The 24,707-nt window shown below is 32.0% G+C and overlaps 1 protein-coding gene and 1 long non-coding RNA gene across 2 annotated transcripts; both read left to right on the top strand.

Moving 5' to 3' along the window:
- Positions 1–9,873: 9,873 nt before the first annotated feature.
- Positions 9,874–10,836, top strand: LOC144554665 (uncharacterized). The gene is made up of 2 exons (XR_013511695.1): positions 9,874–10,130; positions 10,564–10,836. It is a non-coding gene; the product is annotated as an uncharacterized LOC144554665 (long non-coding RNA).
- Positions 10,837–18,489: 7,653 nt separating this feature from the next.
- LOC144554843 (mediator of RNA polymerase II transcription subunit 11-like) lies at positions 18,490–20,734 on the top strand. Its single transcript, XM_078303200.1, has 4 exons — positions 18,490–18,626; positions 18,943–19,099; positions 19,185–19,301; positions 20,264–20,734. The coding sequence occupies exons 2-4, from the start codon at positions 19,037–19,039 to the stop codon at positions 20,438–20,440; spliced, it is 357 nt and encodes a 118-aa protein (XP_078159326.1). The 5' UTR covers positions 18,490–18,626; positions 18,943–19,036; the 3' UTR covers positions 20,441–20,734.
- Positions 20,735–24,707: the final 3,973 nt, after the last annotated feature.

The raw sequence follows: 24,707 nt of genomic DNA, 5'->3' as shown, positions 1-24,707 counted from the left end.
AAGCCACTTTGAAAATCGCTAATCCAACGGTTTTACTGTTTTGTGCAGCCACCGTTGGATCAACAATTTTGTAAAATACTTAATAAATAGTAAAAAATTTCATAAAAATGTAAAATTTGGTCTCCAAGCAGATATTAATATGGAGAATAAGATGAACGGTTCGGATCGACCGTTTGGATTTTAAAATATGAAATATTGAGCCGTAGCATAGAGGCCTCTATGCTATCCATAGCACCCAGCCTTACTCGTATAATATATATGGTTCATCTCTCATGAGTCATGATTATTAGATACATGCATTAATTTTGGATTGAGAAAAAAAAATGCACGCTTTCTAAAATTTCTATTAAATAATTAACTTATATTTCTAATATGTAATTTTTTATATTTATTTAAACATAACCATATGAAAAGATTTTCCAAATAAAAGAAAAAAACTATCTGGATCGGTTTTATTGCTAAAAACCGATCCAGATACTATCAGGATCGGTTTTTAGCAATAAAACCGATCCTGATACAATTTTTTTTTTTCAAAAAAATTTCTGCAAAAAAAAAAAAAAAAAAAAAAAAAAAAAAAAAAAAAAATAGGGTCGGTTTTTAATAAAAAACCGACCCAGATTTTTTTTTTTTTTTGCAGAACCAATTTTGAAAAAAAAATTGTATCAGGATCGGTTTTATAAAAAAACCGATCCTGATAGTATCAGGATCAGTTGTTCTAAACAACCGATCCTAATAGTTTAACTATTAGGATCGGTTTTTTAGAACAACTGATCCTGATAGTATCAGGATCGGTTTTTTAGAACAACCGATCCTGATAGTTCACAAATTTGGATCGGTTGACTAAAAAACCCGATCTAACTAGTTTTTAGGATCGGTTTTGTTCAGAAAACCGATCCAGATAGGTATTAGTATCGGTTGTTTCATATAACCGATCCAGATAGGCCGATCCTGATTCATGTTTTTCCACTAGTGATCACTTCTATTCGGAGTCGCACACGGTTTGGCCGAAACCATACACACCTTATACTGGTATCAAATGCAATCTGAGGGCTGCTAATCATGTTCTAGTATTAATCACTGTTATGTTACAACACCCTAACTGAGTAGGACTGGTAAGGGGATGGTACCCTAGCCTCACCCTAAACAATCCCATAAACGATCTATGATAAGTCTCAATTATCAAGACTAGAAGGTTTTAAGTTCACAGTTACGTCCTTCCTATATTCCTTCCATAGTTGCAATAACCGAGATTACCCCATTATCGGTTTATTGAACACAACATTTGTCTGTAGATCAATATTCCAATAGGTCTCTACTTGAAGTTCGAATCGCAAGAGATCAACTATTACGTCTATTTCTCTTATTGAATCTATGATAATTATACCCTATTCCTACTAGTCCATTCTATATGCCTACCATGGAGTGTAAATCTCCATGGTGTCGAGGTTAAAACGCACCAAAATATGTAGTGAAATAAATAATAAAACTCAAGTAAAATTCAGATCAAGCGCAAATAATAAATATAAATAAAACCATTAGATTAACTCATAAGAATTCAAAATTACATGCCTTCACGCTAGAAAATGGTTGCCTAGCCGCTCATGGCGGGTTCAACAATAAAATAGACAAAATACATAAAGAAAGAGAACAAAAGAGAAGATGGAAGATTAACACCTATACCCTCTATCTTCTCATGTATGCTGTCTTCAGTTCCTGCCAGTGTTTTAAAATGCGGTTTTGTTCATGCATGCGGAAGGTCACTGCATACCGCATATGCGGTATGCGGATGCATATGCGGATTTTCATGCGGATTTATATATGCGAATTTTAAAATAAAAATTCACGTATATATATATATATATTCATATTTATATATTTGAATTTATTTTCACATAATAACATAACCAACAATAATTTTTTGACTTTTTTAATATAAATTTTAATTAAAATACAATCAAATTATCAAAACCGCATGGAAAAACTGCATGGCCGCATATTTCAGTCCGCATGGCCGCATATTCAAACCGCATGGCCCCATTTTTAATCCGCATAAACGCATATTCGAACCGCATTGAAAAACCGCATGAGCATTCTGAGCACGGCTGCCGATCGCATACGCATATGCGGCCGCATTTTAAAACACTGGTTCCTGCCTCTTTGTTCTCTTCTAGTGAAGACTTTGCTATTTTACTAGTCTATCATTTGTAAATTGCATAGCCTTCCTTTAGAGAAACCCTAGATCTAATATATACTAATATTCATGTAAAGTGGTGTTCTCTGATATGAAATGATGGGTTGTGCTTCCAGATACCAAGTGGTATTCGATTGGGTGCTTATATAGGCCTTAAACCCTGACCTAGAGTTGTAACCATTGTTCTGGAAGTTATCATGTGCGGATGCCTGAGTTGCATGCGGTTCACCTGTTAGTCGCACGGCTGGCATAAATCATATGCAGTCGCTCTCTTGGTCGTATGCGGATGAGGGCATCCGCACGCCCTGAGCTGGTCTCTGGCTTTGTGTTCAACTTGATGCGTTATCTTCTTTTTTTAGCCCAAATAATGCTAATATTCTTCAATTATCTAAAATCAAGTGAAATAGCAAAAAGGAATCTGATTCTTAAGAAAAATAGACAAATATAATTCAATAAATGGCCATTTTTTAGGTCAAGTGATAGGCTAAATCACTACTTATTTTATCCCTATCAAGCACCTCCTCCCTGTCACTTTTTGAGACTTTTTCCTAGATGTTGTATATGATGTTTTATGTGAGATTTCAGTCTTCTTTAGAGATATTTGTGTGAAGGAAATTGATCCAAACCATCTTGCGACATTAGAAGATAATTTTATTGTCACAATGTGCAAGGCAGAAAAAAAAATTTCCCACTAGGTTTCTTTAATTAAATGGAGCATCTTGCATTGCATGTAGCATATGAGGCTAGAATGAGTAGGCCAGTAGTGTCTTGATGGATGTTTCCATGTGAAAGGTTCGTTGTAGTTTGGAATTTCTTCTTATTTTACATAAATGAACACTAAACTTACCTATGACTTCTATTTCTAAACCATAATAGTTTATGAAGGCGATAACACTTAACCATTGTTGCATTTATAGGCGTAACAAAGAACAGAGGATGAGAGTCACAAACAAGGCACGTGTTGAGGGTTCGATCGTAGAGGCTACAATTGCCAAAGAAATTGATACATTTTCCGCAGACTACTTCGCAGAAAAATCTAACATTGGCCAAGGAGTTGAAATAAGTAGTTGTTCGGCAGGACAATGTTACATTGGCAGGAAAAGACGAAGGCCTCTCTCTGAAACAGATTTTAATGCTGCACACACTTATGTCATCCTCAATTGTCCGGAGATCTGTGAGAAGTACATGGGGTATAATCTTATAAATTTTATTTTGATGATTTGAAAATTATATTCTAAAACCTATCAAAATCTTAGATATTGACATATTCTAATATGCAGAGAATTTTATACATGCATGCTCAACACCGAAGTAGCCACAAGTCCGATAGATCTCTCAAAAATTCGTCAAAAGGGTTTTGCAACTTGGTTACGTAAAAAGGTAATAAATTCTCGTGATGAAGGTGATTACTACATACAAATAGCGGGAATCAAGCCTAGCAAAGAAGCTTACTTCTACGAAGGGTGCGAAGTCAACAGGTATCGATTTCACACACAAAAGTATGGGCAAACCATGTTAACTAAAAGTAGCGGGTTTTGCATTAAAGGAGAGTGGGATGCAAACAACACACAAATCAATTATTATGGAATTCTTCAAGAGGTCATTAAGCTACAATATGATGCCCACACGGTAATTCTCTTTAGGTGTGATTGGTTTGACATAATAAATGGTGTCAAGCTGGACCGCAAACATGGTATTGTTGAAGTTAAGCATACTTCTCGCTTACAAATTACGAGTCGTTTGTATTAATAGCTCAAGTAACACAAGTATGCTACCTACCTTATCCATCGCAAAAGGCCGAAAGACGCCAATGGTGGGTGACAATGAAAACAAGCCCCAAGTCGAGGTTTCGTTCCGATGAAAATGATACAAATATCAAATTTTACCAAGAGAAAAGACCAGATAATCCAATTGAACCAACAATTGGAGAAGACATTGATTGGGATAGTATGGTCATTCGAGAAGACGAGTTCGAGCTAGTGATTGATACGACGAACCTTCCGTCGGCAACATCAAATGAACCGCCGAGTTTGGCGAGGGATGAAAACAACATAAAGGAGTGTGAGCATGAGGATGACATGGAGCAAAATAATGACATAAAGCAAGATAATGAAGAAGATGACATAAACTCCGATAATCCCGGTGAAGAGTATTAATTGGTAAATCAACATACATATGTGTTAGGTTTTTCATTTCAATTTACTTTACATTTTACTAATCTGGTGTGCTTCATTTTGGTCGAATGTCTTTTCTAACCTTGTTCTCTTTTATTTTTTGGTAATAGGTATATGTCTGCACAAGAATCATTCAAAGGGAGATATCATGTATTGCTTACATTTATAAAAAAAAAATGTATCTAAATTATATATATTTGCTTAGTACAAAGACCTAATTAATATTTATATTTTCAACCAAACGTTTCATTTTATATAACTCAATTAAATACTGCTTGTTGTTGTGATTTAATTTTGTTGAACATTCAAAGGAGCATCTCAAATAAACATAAATGTTTTTGTCTTCAGGAACTAAACTTTTTCAACTGTGGTCTCATGAAAATAATATGTCTAAAAAAAATAATATAAACTGAATCAATAAAATATTTCCAAGGGCATTATGTTCTAGCATTTCCATGAACATCACTATAAAATAATATAAACATACTTACCAAAACATTTCCAAGGAAAGTCTCATGAAAATAATGTCTCACTACTTCCATTTTATTTCCATGCGCTAGGGATGAGGTATTTCCATGGGCTCTCAATAAAATATAATATTTAGTCCAATTACCAAGTCATGGGTCATGCAAAAGTATTTCCAAGAGTGGATAAGAAACATTTCCAATGGCAGATATCAGGAATTTCCATGCGCTACTATTTCTATGGGTCTGCCATTGGAAATTGTTAAATGTGTCAGCAGATTCGATTTTATTTCCAAGAGTTTTCCTCCCCCTTAGAAATAACATATGATGCTCATGGAAAAATTAAGCGGAAATTCTAGTAGTGTCACGTTGAGTTTAGACATCGCTTGACCAAATATCATCCAATACAACTAAATAATTTTTTCTCTCTCAAGCATTTGTTAAGCTCATTAATTAAATACTCTTTTCCCTTATTTTTCCTTTCTGAGTTCAATTCTCCAATCTCCTCTAATATCTTCATCAAAATATCAATCAGCTTGTAATGTTGTGAAATAGTTAACCAGATGGAGATGTTGAAGTGACGTTTAACTTCAGCATTATGAAACGCATCAAATAAATTCATTAGATGATTTGTATACAGTTAATTAACAGACTTATACATGTTTTGGAAGTTAACACAAATTAAGATTTATACCAAACTAATTTGAGTCAAAATTAAAATGATCCATAATTGTGTTTTTTTTTTTTTTTTTTGCAAATGATGAAAACTTCATTGAGCACTTAAGTAGCATCATACTTTTAATTTGCAATAATTTCTCTCACCCTAAACAACCTTTATTTGAGTAAACAATCATTTTTTATTCAATAACATTATTCTCTTCAATGGGAAAGTTACCATATTAAAAACTAAACAATTTTTATTGTTTATTATGTTTATTTATACGTATAACACATATTTTATAAAACAATGAACTTGCTATGTTTTCAGCAGTAGTTACCTTTTGTACACATCTTTTGCAAGTGTTGTTTTTCCTAAACCACCGGCTCCAACAATTGAGATAACTGATCGCCTTGTAATATTTGTACCAATGAGCTGGTCGACAATTGTTTTTCTGTCAACTTCAAATCCGAAAACCTCCGGTTCATCTATATATGTCAGGATGAACGAATGGCCTAATAGGGAGCTTGACAGAGGCCCCACTACTAGTCTCTTGCAGACCTACTATTCCGTACATTGTTGTGTTTTCTTTGATTTCACGGAGCCTCTCTTGGATCTGGTCTAACTCATTACCAACTTTGTGTTTAGCAATCATTCATGGGCATCTTGCCTATCTTTTTTAGTATGTTGGGTCGAAGGCCTTCTGATCTACCTCCACCAACCTCCACCAAAAACTTCTCTAGTACGGCTTCAATTAAATACCCGACTTCTTGAACCTCATTCACTCATTGTTTTATCCTCTCATCTTTGTGGTATTTTGTATCTGCATCTTTCAAGAAAGCCTGGATCCATTTGAGATCGCGTTGACCCGCTTGACCTTGTCACCTACCCCGCTAAGAAAGATTGCTTCGTGAACAACCTTCTCGGACAGCTTTCCATGAACAAGGTTTATGATAGTCTCAGCCATCTCTTTAATTTGTAAAAAAAATGTGTACTGAGTAATTAACGATAAGGTATATAGTAGGTTTTTCTTAGTGTTTTAGGAGTTATTGTGGCCTTCAAGAATGACAATTATGGGATACATATAGTTATGAGAACAAAAGAAAGGACAGATTGATCAATCAGTGATTCGTTGTTTGCTCGAATACAAGCATATTTTATTTGTTCACAAAAGAGTTGATTCGTTGCAAAAAAGAACAAAAGAGTCCAATTCGCCATCAATACTACTTGCTAGATCCAATCTATATATCGCAATTACTTTACTTGTAAGTTGTGACAATTATTGGATAATCAAGTCAACAACATCTCTCTTTTTTATTTTTGCAATAAGACAACTAATTAGATGCAGAATTTAATATACGTGCTGCCATGTCTTATTCATAACTTGCTGCTGCGCATGTACTTCTGGAGTTAATAATTAACTTCAGATTTGACTGCTTCAAACAACTTGTAATAAGATTAATTTTGTGGGAAGTGAGACACAAAATTATTGGTGAAGACCTATATTTTGTTTTTTTTTTTTTAATAAAGGGATTTCGGTGCACATATGTCATAATTTAGAATTAAAATTATTGATCTTGTTTGTTTATTTTTTTTAATATTTTATAAGCAAGTCAACAGCAATAATGAAACTTAGATCCAGAATTTAATATTTTGTAATATATATGTATACGTGCTTCCATGTCTTATTCATATCCTTTTGTGGGTATAAAACTTGGTGCAATTGTGTATGTACCTCAGGAATTAATAACTTCTTCAGATTTGAATGCATCAAAAAACTTCTAATAAGATTTGAGGAAACCGGAGACAAATTAATTAGTGAAGATGTAGACGGCCATATTATTTTTTTCTTCTTCAATAATTATTCCAAACAGAAGACCTGCCTTTGAAACAGCTTCAACGTTTTATTTTATGGGTAAAAAATAATAATGTTTCTTACCTGTAAAATGCAAAACAAAGCTTCAAACTATGTTTTTACACTAGCATGTTAAAAAAAAGGTGATAATGTATTGTTTCCATGTTATATACACTGTTTTATGGCTCCATTGATCTGAATTCCTAAATTATGTATAATAGCAATGACGTTTGAGTATAATTATGTTATTTTTTTCATTTACTAATTGAACAATCATTTGTCTTGAGTGCAAAACGGACCTATATATATTTTCATAGGTTTTTTATTTATCTTTTGATGTAGATCAGTTTCATGAGTGCAAAACATATCACTTTTTAAGTAGATCGGTTTCAACGGTTGGATTCATTGTTTGAAATCAATCTGATAGATTTTGAAGAGACTTTGGTGTACTTAAGAATACCCAAATTCTACTCCTGAAATATTAATATTATGCAATTATTTGCAAACAAAAAGAACAAATAGGACTTCTTTCTGCGAAGTGAACTGATAAACTAATGGGCTTCTATTGGGCCTATATCTAGAATATATCTTTTTGTTGCGAAGTGAGCCGTCAAGTGGGCCTATAATTGGGTTTATCCAATATGACAGCTCAGCATCCTTCGAGCCCAAGGAACCGCACGACTTTTCTATGATGTATCCAACGGACCCAATCAAAATACATGACTTAATCCGCATAATTTTGTTCAAAAAAAAAAAAAGCGGGACAAGTAAATTCAAAACAGTTTAAACAGTAAATAGAGGAGTTTAACCCTACTCTACATGACAAAAATTAATTGTCAGTCTAGAATATACATTTACAAGAGTAAAAACAGAAAACCTCTCATGTTCTTTACTCATTTACAAAGATTCTCAGCTGAATAAAAAATATTATTATAATAGTAATAACAATAGATAAATGATGTTTATCATTTAATAATAATTTATCTTCGCAGTATTTTTCTTAAATCATTTCAAATAAAAGTTGAAAATTTTAAAATAAAAAAATTATATGTATGTTTTTGGATATAAAGATGAGGAGGGTTCAAATGCCTCCATTTTTAAAAACTTTAATAACTCAAAATTTAAAACTTAGAAGTTAAAATAAAACCGTTGGATATGATATACATCATTTTATCTATGCGCATGTAAAAAATTATGGCATTTCAATTTTGTTTTGGTTGTCATCAAGATCTTGTAAAAAAACTACTAATGTGGATAATTTCTAGACGTTAATTTTTCAATTTATTAATTCACATAAAAATAAAATTGAAATGTGATATTTTTTATGAGCACATAGAGAAAATAATATAGATCACATCCAACGGTTTTATTTTGACTTTTAAGTTTTAAATTTTGAGTTATTAAAGTTTTTAAAAATGGAGGTATGATGGAGGCACAAAAAATGGAGGCATTTGAACCCTCCTCTATAAAGATAGGGTGCCAATTAAGGGCCTATTCGGCCTCCAATTGCGAATGGGCATGGACACAGAAATTGAACTGAAAAGTATTGTTCCTGTGGAGAAAAATAAAATTCAGTTCAACTGAATTTTTTTTCTTCCGACAGGAACAATAACGCAGCCGAACAGGGCCTAAGTTTCAAGCAATTTGAGTATTGCTTGATGCTGCATCAACGAGTTGAAAAAAAAAATTAAATCCCTCGATGAACAATAAAACATACACCGGACGACACGATTTTTTTTTAAGAGAAATGTAGAGGTCTAGCTCTCAAATTTCATATATGTGACACCAGTAGTGTCAAAAGTTACAAAGTTTTTGAAAAAGCAGTAAACAAATTTAAAGAAAGTAAAATAAAACAGAAGAAATAGAAAATCCGGAAAAACAATTAGATCTAAGTTACACAAACAAATAATATTCTTCATGCGTAATTTGTAATGCTTCGTGTAAATTTATTTTTCATTGTTGTTTTAAGAAGTTGTAATGTCAACTAAGTTTTTTTTTTATGTTTATTTAGATTAAAAAGCTTTTACTGTTATGGAATTGTGTTATTTACTTTCATTTTTTTTAATTTGAATTGCTTTCACTGTCTATTTGTTCATTTACTGTTTTATGAATTGCATTGTCGATTCTGATGAGCTAGTTCTTGGCCATCTTTTGTGTATTTTTATTGGTCTGTTTTCTTTTCTGTTTAGGATTTTTTGGGTAGTTTGGACCTGATGCATAGCTGGAGATGCTCTTTACAATTTGTAATTAGATCCGTTATGATCTCCTGTAAAACACTCAGTTTTTACCTCTGTAATTTTTACTGGTAGCAATACAAGTGCTTATGGGCTTTAAACAAACAAAAATGTATTGTATAACTGTATTATTATTTTTTATTTCATAATTTTTTCTATTAAATTTGCATTTACAAAATAAATATGCATTTTAATCATGTATTAGTTAGTATTCAACATGGTACAAAACTCAATGAAGATATAAGAGTCAATTTCTACTATTATTATTTTTTAATGAATGTTCACTTTAACAATCTCAATCCAATTGTGGTAATTATTTGAGGTATAACCTCAAGTTCTATTACTGTTTAATGGTATCAAACAGCAGCCTGGATGTCTCTAAAGAAGAGGGTACCAGTACAAGCCTGCTTCAAGCACTAAACAAGCTTGATTTGAGCAAGGCAAGAAAAGATTAGAGAATGTTAAATGTCAGAAATGATTGAACAAAGTAGAATCTGATGCTTATTTTGTTTCTAATGGGCATTGGATTTTCTAAATAGAATGGTTTCTAAATGGTAAGGCATTGATATTGGCCCTAATTTGATTGAGTCAGTATTATTTGAGTTCTCATTTTTCTTTGTATCTAATTAAGCAAATTGCCAAATAATATAATGAAGATAAAAGCTGCATTCATTAATGATGCAATTTCCATTCAATTCTTTTTACCTGTACTCATAATGGTTATTGCAATAGCATCCGGTCTGGTAAAAGCCTTGTATGGTCTATTTGCTTGTTCTGTTTGTCTCTAGTGTTGTTGGAGCACTGCAATTACTGCAATTATTTTGTTGTTCTATAACTCTTTTTTTTTTCAAATAGCTGTTCTTTGCTCTATAATCCTTCTTTTTTTCAATTTTATTGTTCCTCTGGTAACCCTAATTTTGCTATATAATCATTATTTTTATTGTTGCTCTATAGTTTAAGTAAATCTCACTCTCTCTCTTATTTCAGATCCAGTTACAATGACAGCTGACAACTCATCAACAGGTGACACCACGGTGGAAAGTTGGAAACTTGTAATTTAGGGTTTTCTTAATTGTATTTTTTTTAGTTATCTTGAGATTCAGATACTTATTTTTTGTAAGCATAATGGTTGATTAAAGAGTTTGAAATCAAAACAATCTCTTTTTATTGTGGCATTGAGGTTGTGTTGTTTTTTTTTTGTTCTTTTTATTATGGTATTGATGTGAAAATGGGTGTTTTAATTTACCATTTCCGACACCATATTTTGAGTTGTCATGGCATATATGCAATTGTCAAAATTTGATAAAGCTGTTTTCTTTGTTGGTGCCAATATTTACTCTGAATTTGGCATCACTTTATTAATCGACGAAACTTACTCTTTATTAATCTTTGTTGGTACCATTTCAGATACTAATCATCTAGTAGCAATATTTCAAGATTTACACTTTTTGCTGATGTTGGACCAATAATTGCATGGTATTATCATTTGTACTGGAATCATGTTGATAATACTAAATATCCAATAAAAGTAGAGAAATTCTGCTCAATTTCAAAATAACAGCATAAATAATGTACCAGATATACATGTTTAGAAATATAAATAATAAAATAAATATCAAATATAAGTTCCAAAATCAAAACACATAATGACCAAGGAACATCAAGAGGACATGACTTTATAAAAAATTAAACTTAAAATTTTCAATTGGTACATACCAAAATTGCCACCAGCCTGGTACATACCAAACTTTTCTCAAACATTTGCGTACCAGTATTAATCGGTACATACCAAACTTTTCTCAAACAACAATGCAATTTATACCAAACATAAACAAACATCAATTCGTGTTGACCATAAAGAATTTAAAAAATTAGATAGAACTAAACCCAACAGCAAGTATAAGGCTTGTAAAAGTTTTGCAACATAAAACACAAGTATAAGAAAGGGCATTACATTCATCCCCAATTTAGAATAAAAATTTTAAATGACATAAACTAAACCCAACACTTTCACATTCTGATATGCCTTTGAACCCATTGTTTTTCTTATGGAGTCTCACTCAGATACGATCCAACCAGATTTAACAGGTTTATCCGTGTGAAGCATATTTCTACGAGGTGATACAGACATCAATTTATCGAGATCAGGGATTTTGTATGACTCATAATCAAAAGGCCAAAAGATGGGCTCCTCCATGTCGGAATTTAACACTGAGTTGTGCAATTCTTCCTTACAAAAATTTTGGCATGCTGTCCAGGCATTGAAAGACAGGCTTGGAAAATAGACATCAAAGCTATCATAATCTTGCTCTTCATCTATTAACTCTGAATCTTCTTCATAGAGGTCTAATGGAGAAACCCAAATATCTATAATTTTATCGTGAAGCAAATACAAGCTGTTATTAATATGTGTTAACTTTTCACTTGAATGCTCATCTGATTTAGATAGAGAGACTTACCTTCTTGAGATAGACAGAGATCTGAAGATAATCAGTCTGTAAGAGAGGAACACTCGATATCTGATCTGTCAAAACTAATACACAAAGAGGTCTTTCAATCAGGATCTTCTCATTTTTTTCTTCATATTGTTTTATCAATGATGCAATCCTACTGTCAGAACTCATTCTATTCTAAGTCCAAAGTCAATAAACCTGAAAATGAGAAAACTTGGGCATGAGGAAAATAAAGTCTTTACACTACAGAGAATTATGTTTTTTGTTTGACCCAAACCAATTCTTTGTTTTTCAAACCTTTTGGGGTCTAAATTTTTGCATTTTCTTTGCTGCTAACAAATTTTGAAGATTCCATTTGAAATTCAGCAACCAACTGATCAGGCCTTTTTCAGAATATGCTAGGAGTTGACTCAGAAATCAAACTGGGACACAAGTCTTAGTTTTATACTTTTTCTAACGTTTGATGTATATGTCAAGATATTTCTTTTAACAAAATTGACAGAAGCTCCAAAATGCATGAGTAATTTAATATTTACCTCAAAATTGATGGAGTGTGATCAAGTTGCCGGAGAGACGGAGAGAGGAGATTGGCATGAAGGCTGAGGAGGATGTCAAGCGAGAAGCATGGATCTGGACCGTTAAGATGAAACAAGATGCATATAATTAAAAAACAAATTAACATCCTGGCACATTAAACACACTTTCAAATAAAAGAGAGAAAAATACATGAGACCTCCTATTAAGATAAATAAGTAGAAAAAAAATAGATTGAATTATTGGCAATAAATATGACATGGCAAGACGTCAAGAAAATTTTGAAGCTCAACCACTAGGTATATATAATATCCTTAAAATGCAAAATTTTCAAATTTTCAAATTTATTTATTACAAAATCATGTGGTCAATAAAATAAGAAATATTAATGCATTAATATAACTTATAAAATAACTTATGAAACTTCATTTTTTTTTGTCACACTTTAATGATTTACAATATATTTCAAATATATAAAATGAGTGGATTGATTCAAAAAAGTTGGTGTCAGTGAGTCGCGGAGTGAATAAGCCAACAAAAATTAAATCACCATCATCAAAATGTTGGCGCTCATGCTTATTATTTAAAAAGGTCATCAAAATATATCCTTATCATTTAATTTTTATGATGTAAAAATTAGTTGAGAAAGTCAATAAACGTGATAAGAAGTGCAAAATTGATGTTTTTGAGACATTTTAAATACATCTTTCTACATATACAAACAGACAAAACTTTCTAAAAATTAATAATAAAGAGAAAATTCAATAAGCTTCGATACATAATTATTTTGAGCCTTTTTAACAATTTTACTTCTAAGATGTTAAGATATCAGAAGAAAATCAATATTATAATTAGGTCCAGATTGTATGTTAAGGATTTGGGATTATACCTAGGCGAAGTCTGGTCGTACCTAAACGAAGACGGGTTGTACCTAAACGAAGTTAGGTTGTACCCAGGAGAGTTTCAATTGATGATGTGCTTGGCGAAAAATGTTATACCACCAATATGTTAACTTGATTCTCAAATGAAAGATGAAGAGAATGGCTCTGTACAAGAGGAGATGCAACACTGGCTTTCAGAAAACATGACAAGTGTTACTTGGACCTAAACAGCTAGATTGAACTTGCTAATTTGTAATTTACAGTTTATTGTAATAAAACGGGCCTAAACAATTTTATTTGTTTATTTATACCGACACCGAATAAAAAATAAATACAATCATGACTTAAATTTTGACTTCAATAAAATATGAATAACTTAAAACCTCAACTACACCTTAAAATTCAATAAAAAAAAAAATAGGCCTTAAAAATTCAACTAAGCACTTCCATTAAATTCAAACCAATTTAAAGGTTTGACTCATTTGAATTCGATCATTTAATTTCAGTTGATCAAGTTCAATTCCGTTCTCAATTTACAATAAACACCTCTTTTATGTTTTCATAACATAAAAGTACCTTGAAAGTCAGAATGTCTACATCTCTTTCTTTGGAGTTAGCATCATTAGCAGCAACTCTCTATAATTATTAGCTGTATAAAGTCGGTGTCGGTTCTATTATATAGTCTCTGTGTTGTCAACAATACAGCGAATTGTGAAACAGATTGCTACACTGTGGAGCATAGTCACAAGATTCGCAAATTATACCTGAATAATTCGTTTTTTGGGTGATGCCAAACTGAATGCCGAATTATTCGGTTGGCCGAATTAAACCCGAATAATTCACGAATTTTACAATTTTAAGAATTATTCGTGATTTTTTTCCGAATTTTTCTCATAACATATTATTTTGCTCTCTTGCAAGACTGAGATTTTTGATCTGAATAATTCCGAATCATTATCAAATTATACACAAATTATTCTCAAATCACAAATTTTTAACCTCGCCGAACCGAACCCTAATAATTCATTTGTCACTATGCTGTGGAGTGTGGATATTTCCATTACAATTTACAAATAGTCAGAATTCAGAAACGCATAGTTTACCACACCGCCCCTGCCATAGAGAATCTAAATTGAGTTAGACTATGCGTGCTAGTGGCGGCCTTTGCCATGTTGCCACATGTTGGTTAGTTTTGCGGTAGAGTCCACTTAAATTAAAGACACAGAAAAAGGAAAAAAAATTAGCATAGTACACACAAAAAAAATAAGATAATACAAGTAGTCCGTATCATCTGTTATGTAGTCATGATTGCAACTACATAGAATTATTTGTTGATCAATGAATAGCGTCAAATGAAATCAAGATGTTGACTATAAGCATTTTATGCGTAAACTAAAAAAACATGAGATTTTATCTTCTCTTCTTTTTCTATTGTTTAACATTATTTGTTAACTTATATAAAATTAAACAATAGAAAAAGAAGAAGAAGATAAAATCAACCCCTCATCATTGAATGCATTCACTGGTAAATTTAAAAGCGTTCACTGGTAAATTTTGGAATATCAATCCATAATAATGTTTCTTCAAGTTAAATGAATCGACAATAAAATTATATATACGAGAAAATTCAAATTACACTCTATCAATGTTTGGCTTTTAAAATTTAGATACACAAATATATATTTTATGATATTATGACATACAATTTGGAAATAAATCTGCTGCTATTCTAAATAAATAACAGGAATTTGATATTCCGATCTCAACCGTTCAAAACTTTCTATATATGAATGTCAACAAATAATTTTTTCCATGCGTGAATCTCAACAAAAATCGATGATTGGAATGAGAATAACAGGTTTTATTTCCATACAATTTATAACAAATTCACTGTTTGAAGCCTTGCAAGTCCCATTTGTATTTACTCGGCTTGACCCAATAAAAAATTGCAAAATTTACAATGAAAGTGAAATAACAGAGGACCGAGCATGGAGGGAACTAATAGTGATCTCTCAACCACAGTCACCAGCAAACTTACCATAAAGCTAAAAGCTTCGTTCCAAAGGATTCCAAAACCAATCCAACCTCTGTCACACCATTCTCTCCCTAATTCCCCTCCAAAATTTCCCAAAATTCTGAGTAAATCATGGGGAAATTGTGCTGCTCTCAAGAAGATGATGATGATGAAGGAGGATTCAACATCTTGGGTCTATTGGTAGCACTTGTAATTGCACTTGTTTTGATGGTTGTATGCTCTCCGCCTAGGCGCCGCGTCGTGACCGTCTATCCGCAGTGTTATTAGAGAAAGGCTATTGTTGCAAATACTTGTCAATTATTGTCTTCTCTCTTTTCCTATTTAATGGACTTGTAATAAATTGGAAGGGATTTAATTTCAACAGATTGCTGTACAACTGACAAATGTGGTTAATTTATTGCGTAATTTGTAATGATTTGTTGACCAATGAATAGAGTCAAATGAAATCAAGAAGTTGACTAAGCATTTAATGCGTAAACTAAAAAAACATGAGATTTTATCTTTTTATTTTTTTTTCTATTGTTCAATTTTATATAAATTAACAAATAATGGTTATAGTTAATCTCATAAATCATAGGAAATCAAATGATAATGAGTGATTTTAAATTTGGAATATCAATCCATAGTAATGTTTCTTCAAGTTAAATCCTATAGATAAATGTTTAGCTTTTATATATAGATGCACAAACATATATCATTTTGATATACAATCTATAGAAAATCCACTACTTGAAGCCTTGTTTGTCCCATTTGTAAATTTGTATTTTCTCTGCTTGACCAAATAAAAAATTGCAAATTTTACAATGGAAATGAAATAACAGAGGACCCAGCATGGAGGGAACTGATAGTGATCTCTCAACCACTGTCACCACCAAACTTACCATAAAGCAAAAAGCTTCATTCCAAAGGATTCCAAAACCAATCCAACCTCTCTCACACCATTCTCTCCCTAATTCCTCTCCAAAATTTCCCAAAATTCTGAGTAAATCATGGGGAAATTGTGCTGCTCTCAAGAAGATGATGATGAAGGAGGATTCAACATCTTGGGTCTATTGGTAGCACTTGTAATTGCACTTGTTTTGATGGTTGTATGCTCTCCACCGAGGCGCCGCGTCGTGACCGTCTATCCGCAGTGTTGTTAGAGAAAGGCTATTTGTTGCAAATACTTGTCAAATATTGTCTTTTCTCTTTTCCTATTTAATTTACTTGTAATAAATTGGAAGGGGTTTTAATTTCAACAGTTTGTTGTAAAACTGACAAATGTGGTTAATTTATTGCGTAATTTGTAATGAAATTTTGTAGATCTTGGTACATACCTTTGCAAAATTGAAAATTTACCAAATTTAGGGCTTGCAACCAAATTTTTTTCCAGTCTGATCTAGTGCTTATCCAAAATGTTACTATTTATAGTAATTCCTTTTTTCTTTAGGAGGATGGAATTCATATCAGTATTAGCACACATTTAATCAAAGGCAGCAGATACTCCTCAATGCTGTTGCAATTCTATCAATTTGGTGTTTGATTGGTTAAATATTTTTCTTATTATGATAAAGCTAATTCAAATCTCTAATAGGAACTTTTTCTGGTAAATCTCTATTCTGAGAAATCATTAAGCATGCAATTACCAGTAAATGTGTAATGGTATTAATTGTATATTTGTACCTGTGACAGCAGCATTCCATACTGGTAACATAAGTATGGCATGGTCTCAGTTTCAAATTCCATATAGCTCTCATTAAAACTAAATCAAGTGGCCATTTAAATTCAAGTGACATTGAAGCGTCACAATTCACCACTGATTGCGATACTAATCAACGGTTGTCTTTAATTAGATACCATTTCAGATTCTAAATTTGAATTCAAAAATTTGAAATTATTTCTTATACTTTGATAGAGCTTACTGATCTCCGAAACAACATGGCCATATTATACCTAATGTAGCCTAAAATTAGGTAGAAAACTAGAAATAAATGTCAGATATTACTGTTGTCTGTTGGATAGATAAGATAAATAGATAATTAAATAAAATATCTCAATCATGCATTATTTGGGGGCACTTTTGTCATTTAAGATTTATGCAACTGTCCAAAGCCTTTGTTAGTTCTCATCCTTTCAGTCTCAGCTAACTTGATGACAGAGGCAGTTTAGTTTTCTTTAATTGATACCGGGCAGACAATGTTTGGATCCTGACCGCAAAAAAAAAAAAAAAAGGTGGTGGAGATGCTGCTCCTGTGATCATCCATCCGATACATATAAAGATTTTAACAGAGCTGTTTTGGCTTTATGCAGCGCACAAACTATAAAATAAAACAGTGCTGCATATAGTTTGTGCACTGTGTTAAGCCAAAATTAATCCGTTAAAACCTTTACCCATCTTTACCCTTCCGTACACTCTCCCTTTAACTTAGTACTAATCCTCAAAGATATCTTATTTAGAAGTATTTGCGGATAAGTCCTTTTGTACTATTCCTCAGAGATATATCAACATTGATGCAAATAATTTTGCCAGTGTGTGTTTACATTTCAGAATGTTCGTTTCTTTGTTTTCTTTAACCAGTTGGGCACTAGAGTCAAACCATCAGTAAAATAAAAATATATTCTTCAAAATTTATCAAATATTTTCGAACTTTACTTATTTTTACTGTCTCAAAAATACTTTAATATTGTACAAAATCAAACCTGCTGTCACACATTTACAGCACAATTTGTGCACCTTTTTAATACTGGATAGGAATTAAATGCTTATTTATTCCCTAATCCTCTGAGGTCAAAAAATATTTATGGAAAGATCCGGACCGTTTGATCAGAATTTGGACCAATCCGGGCTAAGGTGGGATTCACAGGACTTTTTAATATTTGTGCGGATTCTGATCGGACGGTCCAGATCTAAAAAGAAGTATTCTGTTACCTGTGGTGGAATGAATTTAACTGTGTGGGGCCCGACAGAGAGAGACTTTTCCCAGTTCCTGGTTTCTCGTTTATCCGACGCACCCGCTCTCCCTCCCTTGTGACCTGACTGCTGCTCGCGCCGAGTCGACTCGCGCTTCACGGACTCGTCGCGCTGCGCCACCCGCGACCAACACCCGACGTGTCGCTCCCTCTATTCCGTGTCACACTGCGCCAGCACGGAGCCCACATCGATAAAGAGTTAGCTTGGACCTCACACTTAATATACCCTTTTTCATTTCATTTTTTTTTTTCTGGCAATTTATCTCGGGTATTGTCTTGCGCGATTTTGTAGCTGAGCTTCGTCTACATTATTTAGTAAATAAAAGCTGCAACCTTTGAAGCAAATAGACCATTGCTTCTCATGTTAAACAAATTACAGATCAATTTTTAAACCAACCCCACAATCCCACATATTACAAATCCAATTGTGCATCCCAATCATCCTATATCCAATTAGATAAAGAAAATAAACCATCAATCTCGCTCTCATTTGTTCTCGATTTCTCCTTTTCAGAATAGAACCTCTATTTTATTTGGGGTAAATTGAGAGATTACTTGGAGGAATTTCAAACTAAGTAGATCTCGTGTTTCTCACTATAATAAAGGTGATGTCAGTCTTGGGTTCACAGGGGCAGTCGAGTTCCCTCCAACGACTTCACTATGTAGAGAAGGTATGTAACATTTAATCTCACTAATTCCTGATTAAGTCTGAGAGGAGTAATCAATGATATATTACCATTTTAATGGGTTATGTAGAGGATTGTGAGGTTGCTAGAGCTTGCGGGTTTGGCCATGGATGAATTAGGAAATCCAAGTGCCCCCAAAACTGAGGTGCTTGCTTTGCACTGTCGTGAATTCATGATGGCTATTAAGGTACTTCTTTTTCTCTCTTTTTTATTTGTATTTTTACCAGGTTGGTTGGAACAAGAGATAAAATTGGTCATGTTAACAGTATAATAGCAGGTACTGGTATATGCTGGTATAAATTTGATTTGCTTTCTCAAACCCCATTTTTGCTGAAAATCCCTTATATATTAAAAAAAATTTGAAAAATATAAATACAAAATAATTTCCTATTGTAGCACATTGTCTGTAATTTCTGATAGAATCAGTCTGCAATTTGGACTTGTATTGTGATTCTTATTATTTTTTGCTTTTGTATTGCTTCACTTGCTACTGGTACCAGTACATCCACCTGGCTGTTAATCAGTAATAGTTATTTAATGGGGTTTGTTTTGGATCTATACTTTTTTTACTTTTCTGTAATAACTTGAGTGGTGTCTGACATGGAAACATGACCAATAATATATCGGATCTTTTGGAAATTGTACCCAGCTATTTCTTTTGTGTTATTTGTGAATGTTGTCCAACCTCTTTAAATGTATGATTGTTATTCTATATTCAATTATATCTCTCAAGTTATCTTTTGACGAGGCATTACTGTGGATCAAATTAATGCTCTCTGGCTAGCTTTGATGGAAAATATTTGTTTTTCTAAGTTGTGACATTTTCGCCCCTACCATTAACTATCCTTGTCCTCCTTTCTGAATCTGCAAAATGAATGAAAGTCAAAGGAATCCTGATTTATATAATGTTTTTTTTTTGTTAATTGGTTATAAAGCAATCTGATAAAGTCAATACAACATGCTCAAGGGTAGTTTAGTCAATTCTGTCTCACTTTGTCTTGGTTCTTCTAATTGGCTATTAAATGCAAACATAGGAAATGTCTGATGCTAATTCACAAAGATGTAAACCGGTTGGTGCCTAATTAACCAAATAACCATAAACCTTGTCAGTTCATAATCCTTATTTTAACTGAAATTGGAACAATGCAGGAAATCCAGACAACATTGCGCGAGGAAATCAAGGGCACATGCGAGTACCGGCCCTTTGAGAAGTGTGATTATAATTCAAGAATTTCCAATGAGATCTGTTGCAAGAAGCTTGAGCATATAATGGAGCAGTTGGATGCCATGCAGCAGAATATTGACCAATGTTCAAATTTTATATAAGCATTGTCATTATTTATTTTCTTTGAAGAAGATAATACATTTTCAATGCTAGTGTTGAATGTTAAGGCTGAGATAGGTTTACTGAGGCACCCGTACTGAGGAACTGTTAGATATGCTTATTGTATTAAGTATGGTTATCTTTCACAAATATTGACTGAGGCGAGGTGAGCTGTTGAGTCTACTTGCAATTTCATTACTGTTACCTGTGGAAACATTATATTATGTTTTTTTTTTTCGAGCTTGTGTAGGAGTGTACCTATTTCATGTTGAAATTAGTATCCCATGATTGTACTAGCATAAATGACATAACATATTTTGGTTTCACAATTGTGCTTAATTTATTTTTGCTGTTAGAGAGCACATTTAAGGATTTATTCACTAAATTGTATTACAAGGCATCTCATGAGAATAAGCAAGGAGTTGCAAATCCATTGAGAAAAGCCAAGGCGAATCCATAAATTTTCTAAACTTGGATTTGCAAAGTTATCTTTGTATAAATTCAACTAGAAAGAACAATGATAGTCCTTGTTAGCAAATAATTAATGTTAAGTTTTAAGTTTTTTTTTAGTCACTAATCATTAATTTAAATCACTTTGACTTAGTCAGGGTATTTGACCAGTCAAAATGAGATTAAATAGTGCTAATTAAGAATATGCAATTCGCACTTTCTCCTTGTATTTTCGACAATTCAATAACCATTCATTTATAATTGGCCCAATTAATCAATTCCATTAATACTTTTGAAGAATGAATGAATGCATGGCAAGCTTGAAAGAAAGGAAAAAGGCCTGATATATACGGACCCATAATACATTAGCATCTGTAAATCCTCTGTACATTTTTTCTCAAATTATTTTTTAACTTAATTTTCCTCCATTTTGTGAAAGAAATTGAAGAATATGCAGCAATTGTTTTATCCGTCTCCTCTGATGAGCCTTTAATTCTGTATCCTTTACAGTAATGTAAATTTGAGATTGAAATTCAAATTGTCCCATCAGATTCCAACATAATTCGGATCAATTTGAAATTTTTTGAGACCCATTTATAAGTTTGTACCAATTTAAAACAAACGGTTCAGACTTTTTTTGACAATAACCTAAAGTTTGTACCAATTTGAAAATTTTAAATAGGGGTACCTAAAAATTAAAATACAAATTGTGGTAAGTGAAATTTGAATCCAAGATCTCTCAACCATAAAATATAACTTTAACTAATAAACTATAACTAAATATTTGTAATTTATTGAGGGTGGCTAGAGTATATAAAAATTTTTAAAAAGATAAAATTAAATTAAATTCTTATATATATAATTAAAATTTTGAAATCATAGAGGTGATTTAGTCATCTTTAACTAAGCCTTATATCCTCCCCTGAATACGATTCCTATACTAATTGCAGGATTTCTGTTGGGATTATAAAATAAGAGGCACTCGACCCAGTGTTTTATATAAGAAATGTGGTGATCCTCATAAATCTTTGTGCATTATTCTCATAAAATAGACAATCAAAAAGTGCCATTCAATTCATAAAAAAGAGTTACATTTACTTTTCATAAAAAAAAAAGAATAACAGAATAGGGTAGTCTAGAGGAATTGAGGTTAATTAAAAGGAGACTGATAATTAACCCCGCAATTAACCCCGCACAAAATGCCAAAAAATGCCAGCTGTCATTTTTTTTTCATAAGGTATTAATACTTACGTACAGAAATATTTATCTCTAAGAATGAAAGTATTTATCTCTAAGCACGAAAGTATTTAGGGGACCATGCAAGTCTTTTTCATGGAAGGTGGGGGGAATCTCAAATCACATGGGAGACCATGCACGTTTTTAGATGTGAGTTTTTTATCTCATTTCAATCTCGTCCACATTTCTCACAATCTATGAGAAATTTTGCGAATCTAAAACCACGAACGTTTTCTACGTAATTTTCTCTTTCAAATGAGATCCATGATGACATACTTCCGAGCAAGTCGTTACAGAAGTATTTATCTCTCATCGTGCAAGTATTTATATCTATACTTGAAAGTATTTTTTTGCATATAATACTTATAATACTTGATATTAATACTTTCATATGTCAGTATAAATACTTATAATACATGATATTAATACTTTCATATGTCAGTATAAATACTTATAATACTTGATATTAATACTTTCATATATCAGTATAAATACTTATAATAATTGATAGTAATACTTTCATATGTCTGTATATGTATAAATACTTGCACGATGAGGGATAAATACTTTTGTAACGACTTGTCAGAAAGTATGTCATCATGGATCTCATTTGAAAGATAAAATTACGTAGAAAACGTTCGTGGTTTTAGATTCGCAAAATTTTTCATAGATCGTGAGAAATGTGAACGAGATTGAAATGAGATAAAACTAATTTGGAGAGAGATATAGTGGGGGGATGGTGGGGGGATGAAATGGGGGGGAGTAATATAATTGTTCTAATTAAAAGGTATATCTAGAATAGGAATGAGTGTCAATTGATTGTAAATATCTTTTATTATTGATGACATTATTAATGAGTTTGGCGAATATAACATTAATGTCATTTCAGCATATATAACACCAACTCTAAAACCTATCAAATCGACTTCAAACGACTAATCCAAACCGTTCAAACCGATTTACATTATGAGTGATGCGTTTACATACAAATTTTTTATATTCTTGAGTTATTTTAATATCAAATTAAGCGATAAAAATATTAAAAAATTAATGTATTAAAATTAACTTAAAAACTCACACATATAGGCTGAAATGACATTGATGTTATACTAACCAAATTCATTGTTAATAGACATTAAAGTCACTCAACTTTAAAAAAATAATGGTGAAATGTTATTATAATTAAGGAACTTAAATGGATTGATTAAATATTAGAATTAATTTAATTTAGCTCTGAAGTCTGTAAATATTATAGAAGATAATGAAATTTTGAGTTTTCAACAATTAAATTTCAACATTCTCAGGTAGTGTCTCCTAAACTCTGATCTCACAAAAGCAATTCAATGTGGCTGCAAACATCATAGTCGGAGGTAGGGGTGTTCATTGGGTTCGGTTTAGTCGGTTTTAAATCGAACCGAATTAGCTAGTTTGAATTAAACGGTTCGGTTTTGTTGGTTTAATAGTTCGGCTCGGTTTGTTTTTTAAAACCGAATTATAACTCTAATTTGGTTTGGTTTGGAAATTTTCAAAACCAAAATAACCGAACTAACCAAATTTTTATATATTATGAATTTGGTCCAAACTGCTGCGGTTTATTTATTAATCAATTACTTAAAATACTTCGATTTATTTCTTAGTATCCCGGTTTATTTCTTAATGCCCAGGTTTATTTCTTAATATACTTCGGTTTATTATAAATCAATTGCTTTAAATAAAAAATTAATATATTTCTATTTGAACCGAACAAACCAAACAAACCAAAATAAAACTTTAATTCAGTTTGGTTCGATTCAATTGCAATGCTAAATCAATTATGTTCAGTTCAGTTCTATTTTTGAAACTGAATTATAACTTTGATTTACCTAATTTGATTTGGTTTCAACTGAACCGAATCAATGAACACCCCTAGTCGGAGGGCAGCTTCCAAGCGACGGATTGACGCCCCAGCCAATATACTTCTACATACAAAACACAAACCAACCAATATATATACTTCTACTTATAAAACAAAATACTGATTATTTTATTTTTCAATTTTCTTCTTTTTATCATTTTTTTTCTTTTTTTTGTTTAACAAAAGAACAAATAAAAAGCTGGAGATTGTAAACAAGAGACTACAGAAAACTTACCTATTATTTTTTTTTTCTCTTCTTTTATTTCCAACACAATTGAAACTTCATCTTGAAAGTACAGATAGTTGAATAAACATTTGATTAATGTTTGCAGTAGCACCAAAATCACAAACAATCCAATCAACAGATGGAGAACAGCACATTAATTAACTTCATAAATTTAATTTACTCGTGTTTTTGGAAAACATTGCCTTAATCTTTTAAAGTTATTTACAGCAATTAAGTCTCTCTTTTTTTAAGCATGACTTGTCACAAACTCGGTAATAGTTAGAATTTGCATTGCTTCGTTGGTTGTTGGTGAGCAATTAACTTATTATTATGTTTATTATCCTAATTTTGTTTGTCGGACGAATTTCACATATATTTTTCGAAAATTTGAAAAATATTTTTCTCTTAAAATTCATAATATCATATTTATTCTTCTAGATTTTAAAAACTCACAAATTTATTA

This window comes from Carex rostrata, chromosome 5 (genome assembly GCF_964058835.1).
Source record: "Carex rostrata chromosome 5, lpCarRost1.2, whole genome shotgun sequence".
In the NCBI taxonomy this organism is placed as follows: domain Eukaryota; kingdom Viridiplantae; phylum Streptophyta; class Magnoliopsida; order Poales; family Cyperaceae; genus Carex; species Carex rostrata.
Note: the sequence above shows the minus strand (reverse complement) of the source record. Positions and strands in the feature narration are given on the sequence as shown.